This window comes from Argiope bruennichi, chromosome X1 (genome assembly GCF_947563725.1).
Source record: "Argiope bruennichi chromosome X1, qqArgBrue1.1, whole genome shotgun sequence".
Lineage (NCBI taxonomy): Eukaryota > Metazoa > Arthropoda > Arachnida > Araneae > Araneidae > Argiope > Argiope bruennichi.
The window spans coordinates 44,251,561-44,268,337 of NC_079162.1; the positions used below are offsets into that span (position 1 = coordinate 44,251,561).

Genomic DNA, 16,777 nt, shown 5'->3' on the forward strand with positions numbered 1-16,777 from the left:
TAATTAATTAACAATTCAATTTTGAAAATATTGAAATAATGCACAGTTTTTGATAATTCATATCAAATTTCAAAATTATCATAGAAGAAAATGGGTGAAATTGTTTCTTATGAAATTCCATTTTTAACATCTCAAGTTAGAATAATCTGTATAAAACATTATTTTCTATTACTTTTTCTCTTATTTATGATTATGTAACTAAATGTGATTCTTGCAGATATAAAACTTTAAATGAATTAATTAACCAGTTAAGAAAATTACATAGTTTCTTTTAATAGTGACAATATTAAATAGGAGGGCAACGTGAATACATGGATGAAATGACGCCAGTTCAATGTCCTTATTCTCACATTCCTGATGGGGATAACGTTGCTGTGAGGTTGAGTTATCTTCATTCCAATGATGCTACATACCTCCAACGGGAAGGTTTGTGGCGATAGTCAGTTTAGATTTTGATGCTTAGCGTTTTGTTTACTAATAGCAATACCAGATTAATTTCCAGATTTCATTCCCATTCAACCATTCAGTATCCATACTTATTACAGGTACGAGGATATGCCTCGGTATTCAATTGATAAAGGGTTGCTCTTTCTAACAAAACAAGATTTAAATTATTTATATGTTTAAATTTATTCTGCTTTATTTTTTCCCTAAATTTCCACAAACATTCAAAACTAACCGAGAATATTCTAAGGAACAAAAAATATCGTTGAATTATATGCATATATTTTGTAATTTATGACAGAATGTTAACGAAATCCCTTAATTTTCTTTCGAAAAAGCACTATTGCTTTTAGGCCCTTGTAATGTGAAAACACTGTGAAATAAAAGATTAAATTAAAGAAAAGAGGAGGAACACCCATTGAAAATAATGTTTTGAAAAAAAAATGGACGAAATAAGAATAACATTTTTAAACATTAATTTAAATTAATATTATTTACAACGTATTTTACATAATTTTCTGTGATAGTAATTTTAGATTAAAAATTTAAACCAACGTTATGAATAATGTTTCTTTCATGTATTAATATATAGATAAAATATATATTCAGATTCAAAAGAATCTGAATAAAATAATTCGAAATAAAAATGGTAAATATTTTATTTAAAAATATTTACCAATGATCATAAAATCTGAATCATTTTTATTAAAAAATGATTCAGATTTTATGATTCAGTGGTTCAAATGACGCAAGTATTCTCTCTGTTATGGTGATTAATAACTAAATGCTGTTTGGTTTCTGATTTCTTGAAGAACATCAGCTCATTTCTTTATTCACACAAATTTAAAAACTCTCTTTCAAATTTTCAATGCTGTTAGAAAATAAATTAGAAAAACAATTTAGAAAAGAATCTTGTCTCAGTATGGAAACTCATGAATCTATTACCACCCTATTAAATAAATGGATTGGGCAGTTTAAAAGGGGGTAATCTCCCTTTTTTCATAAGTCTGCTTTTTGATATTTTCGCAGTGCTTTAGCACCAACTGAGGTATTCATAAAATTAAACAGTTGAAATGATATGAATATGAATGTTAGGAGGGCTTTTATAGAGGTTAAAACTATAAATATCAAAAAAAAGTCCCTGTATTAACCCGACACTTGCCAATTCTATCCTTTTTCTTTGTTAAAATGTATCTGACATTTTGTTAAGACATACAATTCAATACATCTCACATAAATCAATATAAAAAATCTGATCTAACGTAACCTATATTATTCATGAGTAATTAATAATATACGTTATTAACTATTCATTAATAATTAATATTAATTATTAAAGAGTGACCTATGTTATTAACTGCCCTAGCGAACTTTTCTGAACATCTCCTATTCGCTGAGACTTATTTATTGCCCCTGAAGAACTGTGCCAGTAGCCAGAGAGGTAGCATGTAGTTATCTCACCACACCTGTGGGTTGAGCCTTGTAGAAAAGAAGCCCTTTTCTCCCAACTGTTGTAGGTCGAGCAGCCGTTATGCATTTAGTAATTGCTACTAATTTGGCAATGCCTGAAATGTGACTCAATAAACCCATACATATGAAGTATGGGTTTATGACAGTGCTCCTGGGTGCCATGGACCATGTTTGAAATTATTAGGGGACCTCTATGAGCCTCCCCCCCAGTCCGGTGGGGCTGGGCCAGCGAGTCTCCAGTGTTCTGCCTGGTTACGGTTTTCATTGTTTATTCACTTATGACTCTGAACCCTAATCTGAGTGGGTCAAGTCGATATGGGTGCCCATAAGAAAACGAAACATATTTCATCAACTGAAGGATTTTTTAGATGAATTTCATTAGAGCATTTATTTTGAAAGCGGACCATCGCCTAGAGTGCCACCTCTCATCTCCTCCACGCTACAAGCGCTGATAACATAATTTTGATCAAATCCTTTACAAACACATTCAAAGCAAAGAAGTTTACACCTCTAAAAGTAGCTGATTTTTAAAACTGATCACCAGACTTGTTTAAAAGAAGAATTCTTTCCCATTGAATTTATTGAAGAGCTTTTTCCCCAGAGCAGAAATGTTACTTTATGGCGAACGATTGCCAAGAATATCATTTCAACAGGAAAGAGTCAAGACTTGTGATAGTCAAGCCCTATATTGACAACATCTTGGTAAGAAATATTTCTGTTTTGGAGGAACAAGAACAAGATGTGTACCGGTATTTTATTCCAAATACAGATAACTTTGCTTACAAAGGAACCTTTTTACTAATATTAAGAAAATACAAGGTATCAAAAATCTCTTCCGGTGCATTCTAGCCAATTACAAAGATTTTACGAGTGGCTCACAGCTTCAAAGGACGAAGTGCCTGACCGATTGAGGTTTTCTCTTTTGCTTACCTTGTTTATTACATGTAAATTAAGTGAGAGTTTACTGACGTATTTGCTTTTAATCAAGGAGTTCATAAATTAACATTTGTCTTTATAAGTTACATTGAACATGATCCATTTCTACATTTGGAAACTAAGTCAATTCCGCATAGGAGAAATATTTTTCGTGGGCATGCTATGGAACCACGTTGTGATTTAATGCTAAAAATTATTGATTTAACTTTTCTAGAAATATTATGGAATAAAACGGGGTTTTGATTCCCCTGAAAAATTTGCAAAAGTGAAAATAGTCCACTTTCAAAATGGTGGATTTAATTGCTATGGTTTGTTTCTCTGCACTCTTTTTCGACTCTGACTATCATAGATTGTAGGACCTGTCATCACAATCTTCTTATAATTAAATAAAGCAATTGTTTAAGAAAATAAGGGGAGGGTAAAGAAATACGTAATATATTTCTTTATTTCACATATATCCTCTATAGCAGATCTCTACCGTTTCTCTAGAGACTACCAAAACGTGCAGCCTCTTATTCTACATCAACATCATAATGCCTAATGTCACCATTTCAGATCGTAAAGATAATGAATACAATTATTTTTTCTATCTGTCTTTTTACAAAGGATGATATACTGTTTAGAAGGAGAATACAATTTGGACTTATTCTTTACTTTAGTATTTGATTTTCTTTTAGCTTGTATCATTAGTTGTTTGAGCTTAATGATTTGCGGTATGAATCACGTTCTTTGTTATATAATCCTTTGGCTTCCTCTTATACTTTGACAGATAGTACTCATTAAGGCAGTGTCATCTTCTTAATGAGAACGTATTTAAACGACAGTCTTTTATAGGATTCCAGTCAATCTAAGACGCTATCGTTTCATCCAGTGTCTTTTGTGATTTTCCTGATTTTCCCCAATAAGAATGACCATTAATGTCCACAGAATATATATAATTGCTCTACTGTTTCGTATTTGCTAGCATCATCTTCCAGATAGTAAGATGCGACTTTTTAGACTCTTAAGTTCTTAATTTCATTGTGAAAAATTTCTATTTTGAAGTATATTTATAAGATAAAAAAATAATGATTTATTTTGTTTTAATTGGTAGAAAGATTGTTGCAGTTGCATTGAAAAATGCGACGTGATGCTCTTAAGCCTTTTAATTTTGAAAGTTGCCTTTTTACTCACAAAACTTTCAAAATCCTTTTTTTGCAATTTCTCTCTGGCGTTACTCTAAATGTGTATAGGGCTGTTAAGCCTAATTATTGAATATTTTCAAATTCTTAGTTTTGAAAACTGCCGTTATGTATACGATAATTTGGAGATCTAAATATTTACAATTTTTCTTTCTTTTGTCATGGCTGGGGGGGATTCATCATAAGAATGCAAAGCAATACTATGCAAAACACTAATAATTATTTTTTCAAATTATAAATTATAGAATGCATTTTTAAAATTATAAGATTACTCAATTTGTAATATTTGCATTATATTTTCTTATTTGGCAGATACCATACGAAATATTACATGTGGTATTAATAATGTTTTTGAAATATTGAAAGTTATTTTTACATTTTGTATGATTCGAAATGAAGAAATTTCATCTGTCAATGAACATTAAAATTATGATTTAACAAGCATGGATTTTACTCTTTTAAAAAAAAATAATAAGCCAAGACGTTGACTGGAAGCTGAAACAATTTTACATTCATATTATGTTTGAAATTGGCCTGTAAAGCATTCACGAAAGCGCTTCATAGCAGACTTATTCATTATTTTGTAGTTAATATAATTTCATGTACTGTATAATTTTGTCGTAGTTTATAATGGCACTTGCCATGGACAAGCTCGCGGACGAAGTCAGCGATTTTAAGCCAAGGGAGCGCCTCTTGTTTTAGTAGCGCCAACTAGGGCCAAGAATACGTCTTAGCTACTCACGCATCACATTCGCTTGCACAGCCCCTTCTCACAGGGGGGCATATTCACACATCTCACAGATAGAACAGATGACGAACAACCATGCCCGAACCGGGACTCGAACCCAGAATGCCCAGATCAAGGGGAAGACGCCCTACCCCTATGCCAGGACGCCGACGTATAATTCTGTACTAAATATAATTGTTCAAAAGGGTTTACTTACCTCTAGACATAGGCGAGAGGACCAAAAAATTCACGCAAGCTGCTCCATGCCCATGTCCAAATAGAGTGACGTTCTGGGGATCTCCACCAAATTCAGCAATATTTTCTTGGATCCAGTGCAGTGCAGCAACTTGATCTGTAAGTCCGTAGTTACCTCTTGCAGAACCTTCCATGACAGGAAGAAATCCTGATGAATGAAAATAAAAACAAATTATCACTATTATTGTGATAATACAGTTGCAGTTGTAAGTTTAACAGGGTGGTTGATATAGATACAATGTGACACCAACATACTATCTTATTGTAAGATCATTTCTCAATTACTGTTTAAAAGATAGTAGAAATGAAAAATCATCTAATGAGAAAAGAAGATGTGAATCACAGGCGTGAGTCATGACCTCAAACATGCAAACATATAAAACTGATATAAAATTATTTCTCCAAGTTCTGTTTGAAAATTGATTTATTAATATGTAATATATCATAAATATTAAAAGAAAACTCTTAGAAATATAATAGACAAAATGACCTGCGATAACAATTTCCAAACAAGCTAAAAATTTTCATAATTTTTCGAATAACTTGCACGAACTTCCATTAAGAGCACCAGAACATGCGTTTCAACGCATCTTTTTCTTAAGCCCTATTTTCTGATCACAATGAAATAGTTGAATTAGTTATTTGCTTGTTAAGTTGGCTAGCGCTCTTGACTCACCAAATTTCATAAGAAACATCTTGTAATTTCTTTCCATGAAATGTGTTCGGAAAATAAATTTAAAAGATAAGACTGATAAGATTTAATAAGAAAATTCTTACAACTATTATGGAATCTGATTATCGATTTCTTAAAAATTCACTTTAAATGACACCTTACACATGAAACCAAATTCATTAAATCAGTTGATTCACTTATAATTAGGTTTTAAAAATATTCTAGTATTGTATTGTAATTAAGAATAAAAACTGTGAAAAGCTTAAAAACTGTAATATTTAAAGAAGAGAGTGATAACTGATTAAAAATTCCACCTGGAAAACATGAAACCTATAAATAGATTTAAGCAATGAATTTTATAATTGTACTTATTACCTGTGCACAACTGTAAACAGTATATTAGCTACATATCAGTTCAATTTCATCATTCAGCAGTTATTTCAGTAAAGAAACGTGAAAATTATTCTCTTTTTGCAGCAAAGAGGGAGATTTACTGAAATAACTAATGCATCATTTCATCATAATTATGCATGATTAAAAATGTACATTGAATTTTGAAGTGACCACATGATTTCTCTAAATGGCGTATAAAGAATTAAAGTCTTAAAGAAAAATACTAATGCCTGTAAGGAGGCGAATTATGGATAATAACAAAATTTAGAATTACAGAAGAAGCTGCAAATGCATATTTTTCCAGAAAATGAAAAACTTGCGGTTTCAACAGTTTTGGAAAAAAAAATCTGAGTCCCTTAACTAATTCAGTTGTGTTGTTTATTTCATTTCTAAAAACCTAAATATCGCTTGATTAACAAAAGACTTCGATATTAGTTGCGGAAAAAAACTAGTGAAAAAAAGTATATGCGTAGCAAATTTTTTTCATCATATTTTTTTCCTGCAAGCTCATAAAAATTCATACGACATTGTGAAACGGGACTTCAAAAAATCTGCATTAAATGAACTAAAACAATGCAGTACGTATTGAAAGCTGAGACCAGAGTTAAAGCAAATAATAAAACCTGCATTAAATAATGCAAATCAGGAATATTTCGTCTTGCTCATGGCGGGGGCTCTGGCACAAAAGAAGTCAAATGGATTTCATTCTTCTAATGACTTCTGTACACCGAAGGAGTTTTTATTTCGATGTAAAACATTTATTTTTTTTAATCTTACTTCTTTTTTTAAAATAGATACGTATTATTTTTCTCACTATCTATAGCTTGAAAATTTCGTGGTTGAAGGAAAAATGCCATCGGAAATAGACCCTTCGGCACACTTTCCGGGAAACTGAATTACTTCAACTAGAATGGGAAATTACTTGTTTTCGGCTTTTTCAGATAAATTTAACACTTTTTTCTTCTCTTTTAATGAATAATTTTCTATGCGAAGTCCTCTTCCTATCGGAAATTACTTTAGTGTCCCCGTAAAAATGTTAATGCAGTAAAAGAAGGGATTTGATTCAAGCGAAAAGAACGAAATGAACTGGAGAGCCGAGTCTATTTATTAACTATTGAAACGTTTACTTTAAGCCATTAATTTTGTGTTCAGCCGTGGTGATTTCCTCCTAAGATTTAATCATTCTTTTACTAGACCCTGAAAAAATAAATTTTATTTTATATTATGTTAATAATTGAATTTTTTTTCAGCCTTTTATCTGTTCTTTTCATAGAACTTTTATGAAAAGGAAATAATCTATTTAAGGAGAAAATTTTGAAATCTGTGTTGTTACTTCGAATATTTGCAATCATGCTAAAATTGAAAGGGAAAAATAATCAAACAGGCTAGCATAAAATCTTTTAAATAAATAATTATAAATACACCATATTTCTCAACATTCTGACAAATAATTTTTTTCTGTGTAAACAAGATGAATATTTATATGAAGATTATAAGCATTAAAGCTGATTGATAAATTTAGTTCTCTTTCTTTTTAATTTAAAATGCATTATTTGTAATCATTCTAATTTTAGCATATTACATAGATATCCTTTTAATAATATAATAGTAGTACTCCTGGAATATAGTAACTATATTGTATTTCGGCTGGAATATAGTAATTATATACAAATTCTGCTGGAATAAACACATTAAGCGGAAATCCTAAGATACTTTTTGACATATTCATGAAAATGGATTTTTTTTAAATCAGTGACAACTCAACCTCATATTAATATGAGATACGGCATCAGAAATAAATGTGCTATGCCCTTCTATGCGTCAAACACACCACGAAATTAAAATGACATCCATTTTAATCCTAAATTGCCATCTCACGCAATACTGATATCTTTTTATTATAAATATTGTAGAATCCTATCTAAGACTATTTAAACAGAATAATGATACAACCTCTATCCTTCCCTTCCCAGAGAAATAAAATCAACATTTCCATGTTGGTGTTAGATCAGGTAATATATATAGACATTCTTATAGCGATCAGACGATTCTTATAGAGATGCATCACAATGCTTTTGGATACAAAAATATTTATTTGAACTTATTCGCAATGATTACATCTAAATAGTGATTGGAGTGATTAGTAGACCGATATTACACAATGTAATCTTTATTAGGATAGCTACATAATATACTTTAAAATATGATAAGACCCCAGTATTTATACAGATAAGGTTGAAGGCTATCCAGTATTGCCATTATTATTGAAAAAATTGTACTGGCATTTACAAAATGAAGTCAGAGACAAAATCAAATTAAAAACAATTTTATTGTCTTTAATCTTAAACAGCATTTTCTCATAACGCAAAATATAAGGTGATTCAATTTTCTATCTTGTAATTATTGTTGTTTTAGAAGCTTCTTGAGTAATAAATAGCATAGTATAATCATCTATGAGCATTTAGAAAATATTTTGATCTCCTAAAAATATAGTAGAAGATTCTGTATTTAAGAACTGTATTTACAAAGCATCTTATGTTATTCAGATAATTATTGTAATCTCAAAAGTGTGAAAGTTCAAGCAATATTAAAAACAGGCTGATGTATGAGGGTAAAAGTTTTGTATATTTTTTAATTTTAATAGTTAATATATGGTCCTTTTTTCTAATTTATCTTATCAGCCATTTTACAAATTGGTGGAAATATTCGATATTGTTTTTACACTATGAACTTATCTGTCTTTCAGGTTTTGTGTGAAGATTTCATTTTAAAAGACAAATATGAGGAATAACTTTCCTGTAATTGCTAGGAGAAGCTCAAAATCAGCAAATAAACTTTGAGCAATAGATAACAGTAAAATATTTTTCTGCTGAGAAAAATTCATTTTTCTATTGCTTATGATGTACTTTGTGGAACAGCACCCAACACAGTTTGAAAAATAGCTAAATGTGCGTAGTTGATCCGGAAGCTATCGTTATAAACGGTTAAAATGATACAGCTGGATGTAATAATATATTAGATCTCATGAATGTGAAAGCTACTCATGAATTTGAAAAATAGAAAAGATCATGATTTTCAAAAATAGACACGCTGATTCACAATATATGGCTGAGTGTATAAAAAATCCCTTTTTCTTTCGTATTCACTAGACTAAAACAAATACAAATAAGTACTATCTATGCTTCCTTAGCAGTCTGGAACTGAAGATGGAACCTTGAATCGTTGTGAAATTCTGGCTCTTCAATCTTGAATAATTTCACTATATTGTTATACGAATCAAGCCAAAAATAATCATCTGCATTAAAATAACCATTCAATTTATCACGGATGTTAAGAATTAATATCTTTAATAAAATGTGTATAAAATTGTTCTACCATTATAAATATACCATGACTTTTTAAGCTCTTTTGTAACATGAACTATAAGACTTTCATTACCATTTCTCACAAAGAAAAAATGGGGTAATGATTCCCAAAAATACTTTGCTTTTTTTGGAATATTTCTTATAGTTTCTGTCTCTTCTTCACTAATGGGGAAAGAGATGAAAAAATGCGTGAAAAAGAGGAAGAAAGAAAAGTCATTTTGCCACTCATCAGAAGCTTTAGAAAGAAGCATTTCCCCTGGAGAATATTTAGTTCAAAGCTTTGCGGAAATGTACATTTTATTTTCAAATACCAACTTCCAGAAGAAACATTCTTATTTATCTTTCAGATGTATGGAACTTGGATTTAACAATCTACAGTAGAAAAAATGGGACAAATTGTAATAACCCTAACTCCTCTTTCTGTCAAGAGCTAAATTAAAATCTCTAGTTTGAGACATTTAAATATGCTTCAACAGTTTAAATAATAGTTTGTTGCATTCCTTAATGAACTGAAAAAATACCACGGGGTCTAGTATCATTTACTTTCTCGTTCGTTGTGAAATATATTAGAATAAAAAAGAAAATGTATCAATTCAAAGAGCATGAGAAAAGTAACATTTTAGTCATATCAAAACTGAAAATAATAGGAATTGCGAAGTATCTGACATCGTTTTAGGTCATATTTAATATATTTTAAATAAGTGCACTCTAACTTTCTTTGTAAAATTTTTCAAAAAATTATTTCTTTACAAATTCAGAAAATTATATTTTGAATCCATTTTCCTTGGACTGAAATCACACATTTAAAAAATAAAAGTAAGGAAATCTTGAGTTATTTTATATTTGAGAAATAAGTAATTTTGGATATTTTTCTGTACATAATATTAAAATTTAGCTGATTGTATGTAGTAAAAACACACGAGGGGTCCCTTATTAAATTTGAAATTTTCGAGCAGCATGTAGTAAAAATTATTCATTAGAATTGCATGGAATTTGGAAAGGCATAAAACGATGAAGGGAATTTTATATATGTAAGATATTTTAATCAAAATACTGCTCTTCCACACACAAATGTGTGCAATCAATTCCAACAAATACCATTATACTGAGGACCGTGTCATTAGCTATCAGTATCTCACGGAATAGCCTGCAAGATCCTCAGGCTCGCATCCATCCTATTTATGACTGCGGCAATACCTCAAAGGCTTGTTTTACTGAGATCCGATCTCATCTGTCTTCAATATTTAAAAAAGTATATCCTACCATGAAACAACATTCAGGGACGTACAACATTTTAATACATAATACATAGGTTATTGAATAGGTTATAGGTACAACGTTGAATAGGTTATAGGTACAACATAGGTACAACGTTGAATAGGTTATAGGTACAACGTTGAATAGGTTATAGGTACAACATAGGTACAACGTTGAATAGGTTATAGGTACAACATAGGTACAACGTTGAATAGGTTATAGGTTATAAATAGGTTATAGGTTATAGGTACAACATAATAAATAGGTTATTGAACAATGCTTTCTTGCGATTTCAGATTGTAGCAGAAAAGGCGGCAGCATATCGTACAGAATTTGTAAATACGAGACTTGTAAATTTGGGAAAGTTTTTGTTATCTTCTGTACAAAGGTTTTTGTTATCTTCTGTACAAAGGTTTTTGTTATCTTCTGTATAATAATATGATATTTAGTGAAGCGTTTTGAAATGAAATCTTTTATGTTCTGTATAAAATCTCCATCATTTCATTATGTCATTTTCCAAATGTCATGAAATTTTGCTGAATGATTTTTGCTACAGGCTATCCACAAATTTCAAATTTAAGTATGGACACCCTGTATAGTAAAAATATGCTTTTAATATTGAAGATGGAGATTGATGAATTTTAATAATAAAACCCAAACTAGTTCCTTTAGTTTCTAGTTTCCTTTAAGAACAGTTACCATATTTGAAGGCTGATTAATATTTCAAAAATTCACACTAATTCCTTTTTAGTAATTCTTTATAAGCTTATAATTTTTAATTTTATACAATTATAACAAACACAACATAACATATCTGATATAATGACGAGGGGATTTCATCAACTTCTTAGTTTCCTTTAAGTATATTCATCTTATAAATAGGTTAACTAAAATGATATTCTTTTTCCGGGAATTTCGAATGGCTCATATATTTCCAGTTGTCATTATGAAAGTCATTTTACTAAAGAAAGTCATAATGAAATTGTTCATTCCCTATTCTCTTTTTCGTAAGCATTCACAATATTTCCAATTCTGCATAAAGAAAGCCATTCACTGATGTGTGGTGAGCAGAAACATATCCACATTTTGAGTTACAGTGAAACTGGGAGCCTAAAACCGTAAATCATGCGCGGAAATAATTGTAGCAAAGGTCCTAAATTTATTTAGAGAACTTTTATTCACCTTTATTTCCCATGAAACAGGCATTATAATTCGTGAGTTGAAATGGAGCTATTTTCCGTTTTGGATATAAATTTCTTCTCGCATAACATTTGTTTTTAGTTAATAATTCCGAAATAAGATCTCCAACTTGCGCAATGTAGACTTTCAGAAATAAAGGTTGAATGGATGAAGTTCAAACTTTTCAAAATTGTGAAATTCCTCCATAATATTTCTTTCGAGAATTGTCACTATAAACAACGCAATTTTGATTAATGAAAATATAAAAAAATTTAAATGAAATTCTCGCCGAAACTATTATTTTAAGTATCCCTCAGGAGAGAACCGCGACCACCACTAAGGAATTACTACAAAGATGAACAATTATCACTGGTCAAACTATCTGTCATAATTCAAATTGAAACTCTTTACGAGCGTTTTAAGTATTGCATATGAAAGTACATATACCGTATACAGCAATTCTATCTGATGAAAACCTGGTATCGTGTATAGTAAACAATAGCGTGACATTAAATACAACTCGTAATAATGTACGTAAAAAGCATGAACGCATACTTCCGAAAAAAATGTAGTTTAGCTTGCTCTATTCAGTTTTAACCATTTAACAAGTCAGTAAATTTTTATTTGAATGTAGTGTCTTAAATTTTAAAATAAATAAAGATATTACATAAAAGTTGAAAACTTGTGTTTTGCATTCTGTGAAACAAAGCAATTACATTGCAGTTTGTTATAAAAAGGATTTTTCCCTAGAGTTTATTTATCCCAGTCAAAGCATTTGGGTTAGGCGAAGAAGAATATGTCCACTTTTATATGTAAATTGAAATGGCTGACAATGAAGCTTAATGGATTAAGTATATCAATAATGCAGCAATTTTCATGTTCAAACTTTGGAGTACCTCATTTATGTCCTCTCTAATGTGTTTGTGTGCAAATTTTCGAAGCAGTATCCGTATAAAACAGTTTATGAAGAACAACAAAGGGATTGCCATAGAATGCTTCTTGCAACTCAACAAATTTGAATCATGAATATTTCATCATTATGAGTATCATTGGTTTATATTGCACCGACGTGTATCTAAAATATCTATCCACTAGAAAGTGATTGGAGAAAAAACTGCATGATTTTTTAACAACGCATGGGTACAGTTACTATCCATTTGACGACCCTAAACAGAGGTTGGAACAAAAATAGTATACGGAGTTTTTTAAGAAGAAATAGTTGTTAGAATAAATTTGCATCTTACTCTCATAAAACTCGTAGCAATGCGATACACCGCACTTCAAAAGAAATCTTCAATACACTCATTTCTTTCAAAACTCCCTCCTATACACTGCCATGAGCCATTCGAGGACGTGGAAAATAATCTGAAATGCAAATGGTTGCCATTCTTGGAATGTTTACATTGTGTAGCAGGAGTATTGGCGTAGGAGGAAGCTAAAATAAAACTTGAATTCAACGTTAGAATAACACAAATTCCGTCCGTTAAGTATGAATGAAAAAGATTTGATTCTGATGTTCTACGATACAGCATCTGCCTTCTACGTGTATATATCTTAGAATTATTATTATATATATGCATAAAAATGTGATGATTTACTTGAATATTGACTTTGTAATGTCTTCCAGTTTATTGACTTGTTTTCAAAAATATGATCATTTTGTTAGTACCATTTTTTTATTTTTATTTTCACTCACTCACTTGCTTTAGAGTTCTTATCTCTCTCCCATATCCACAAAGAATACCACTTCTATACATTGCACATCTCCGTTTCTAGAACATAGGTCAGCCTTGATTAATTCGGAATGGATGTGAATTGTAAAGGAAAATTTGAAGCTGCTATTATCTTTTAAAAACATTTTTTAAGTAAAAAATGGTAGAAGTATTTAAAATTATGTAATATATAATTTAGAAGTCTGGAATTTATTAAATATAAAACACAAAGCTTTGAAAATTTAATCTGTAAAATTTTACTGAACTAACTTCGTTTAGTTATATGAACACCCCTTTTTTTAAAGCAATACTACGGCTGTTTTGGGACTGTATCTCGTAATTTTGAGTCGAGTTTGGATGCCGAGGATGGTGCTTCCTGCTCCAGGCCGCACACCAGTAGCAGGGCGTTCGGACCAGTGGATTTAGGGTCTACTATGCTATTAACACAAGTCTTTGATTTTTTTCTTCATTTTATTGCTTTTTGAATTTCTATGAACATAAACTTTAATAACAGACATTCTAAGCAAACAAAGTTAATTAAAACACTTTTCAAAAACTCTTTATTATTAGCTAGATTATCAGAAGATATTTTAATTAATTATTATTTAATTAGTAATCATTTTACACTTTCAAATTTTGAGATACATTTTTTCTCAAGAAATGGCATCACTAGTATCGAACCATTTTTTTTAATTAAAGATTAAACGATAATTCATTTCTGAATATATTTAAAAATTATAATTCTATAAACAACTACTAAAATATAGAAAATTCAAAATTCTAACCAATCAGAAAGTGTAATTTACAAAAAAACAAAGTGTGCAAAATTAAAAAATATAGCCCATCAGAAAATGAAGGACACACCGATTACTATAATCCATCTACAAACAAGAAACAAGTCGGGTTAAATTAAAGCATTTACAAGTTTTTAGTTTTTATGTGCATTATTTATTTAAATTTATAAAGTTTCTGGAGAAATTTTTTTAACGTATGGAATTGAATCTAAATTATATCATGTAAATGAAATAGATTTTATCACGATTAGAAAGTTTTTCAGCGAAACTTCATTAAGAATAAAAATTCAATTCAGAAATAATTTAACTTTCATTAATTTAATTCAATTAAAAAGTTAAATAAAAATTGAATGTATTAAATGAAGGATAAATCCGTTTATCTCTGAACTTTTCATGTCATGCTTATTTTATATCACAGCCAGTACAAAGCAATTGATCTGTACATGTTTTATTATACAGTAATAATTTTGTGAATACTTTATAAAATCAAGTAAATTGATCACAGTAAATTATATGCGGTAAATAAAATCCTCGGTGGAAGAAAAATGTAATGATATTTTCAAAACTAGAAAGACTTCTAAAAAATTTAGTAAACTATCATCAATTAAGACAATTGTTTAAGTTAGAAGTTCAACTATTTCTTCTTATTTAATCCATAGTATGAATTGCTACTGGATTTAACATCAAATCAATAAAATAGGAATGATCTACTTAATAATAATGGAGATTAGCATTGACTGTCTGAAATGAATATTCATAAGTGTCTCGCAATTTTATGCGGCTGAAGTATCTGCTGAATAATATATAAATTCATACCGTCGAGAAATAACCAGATATAATTTATGCTAAAAAATTTCATAATACTTTCAAGGAAATTCCTCGCACGTTTTTGATTACTTTTTTATATAAATGCATAGGAACTGATATTTTGTGTAAGAAAATAGAAAATTAAGTATGAATGGATGTTTGGGTATTAAAATAGCCAAATAATTTTCAAAGGAAAACAGTAAATAAATTTGGCTAGTAGCCATACAAAAGAAGAAGAATGGAAAAATCTATTTGGCTTGAAAATTTATTTTTCAACATGATGATCTTTTACTCTGAAGTTTATTATAAAATTTAATATATTAACCTCAAACCGACGCAAACAATTTTTTTTCGGATATATGCAATATTTCAAGTTTACCCTTTTCAATATAGATTTTGTTTTGTTTTCCAAGTTTGAAATCTTATTAGCGAATTTTTCTTGAATTTATTAATTTGTGGCAGGCAGAACGTGGTTTCCACTGCAGCATGGATTTATGAATTTTGTATTCTAGATAAAGCTAGATGTTTTGCTTACGGTATATACAAGGATTATCGAAAGCTCTTGAGACATTTTCAAATTAAATGTTAAATTAATGTAAAAAATGTAAATTATTGCCTTATTATTTTTTGCTGCTTTTATGATATAGAGTAATTTTTGATTAAAATTGGAAACTAAATTGTTTCTTTAATGCAGGAAAAGTTTACACCAAAAGGAGGTATAATTAAAATATAATTAAAATTATTCTATGCCAGTTAATTGATTTTATATTTAATTCTAAAATGTATCATGATCTTTCAGTACATCCAGTACATTCGTTTCGTATATGTTTCAAGATTAATAAACTTAATAAAGAAATTAATTTAGAATTTTACCAAGAGAACTTATAATAATGTTTAATTGCATTTATCACCTTTATCATGCGTATATTTAAATTTACGTGCAGAGGATTTGCATTGAAAAATATGCTATGTTTCCTACAAGTATTAAAAGCATTTGCATTTTTCTGCAAGAAGATGGAGATATTGTACTAATAGCGTTTATGCTTTGCTGTAGGTACAACAATCACTCCAAAATAAGTAAAAAGTAATAATTTAGTATAGTTAATCTGCTTAATATTTAACCATTCTCAAGATGACATTACTCCAACTATAGAGAGTCCTCATTTATCACGTGTTATTGCTAATTTTCTTTCTTATTTGGATATAAAAACAGTTGCCCTCATAAGTCATCAAAATTATAACTACATAATATCTTGAACAGAGATAAAATCCTTTCCTGCTCTCCAATGAAATCCACTTTTCAAGATAACTTTTTAGATTTTCCTAATGAACTTGTTGACAGTTTCAAATTTCTTTCTTGTTATATAGTGACCTAAATATATCTTTTTGCTAATAACTGCATGCAACAATAGATAACCTCACCTGGGATTCAGAACCACGAGCAATTTTATGTTTCTTGCGAAGGGAGAAAAGGTAATGTTTAAGATTAGAGACTGAAGCCTAATTAATAATAATAATGCTTTACTCTCCCGTTTCCATTCTATCACGAAACGTGTGATTGCTAAGAAACTAACAATTCAAAAG

The 16,777-nt window shown here is 29.7% G+C and overlaps 1 protein-coding gene across 3 annotated transcripts in view; it reads right to left on the reverse strand.

The window, feature by feature from the left end:
* Positions 1-16,777, reverse strand: part of LOC129958471 (neuroligin-4, X-linked-like) — a 350,433-nt gene that overhangs the window by 31,262 nt on the left and 302,394 nt on the right. For all 3 annotated transcript variants that reach the window (XM_056070968.1, XM_056070967.1, XM_056070966.1), the window contains exon 3: positions 4,976-5,161. In XM_056070968.1, coding sequence (XP_055926943.1) covers positions 4,976-5,161 — 186 coding nt within the window. The remainder of the gene's footprint in view (positions 1-4,975; positions 5,162-16,777) is intronic.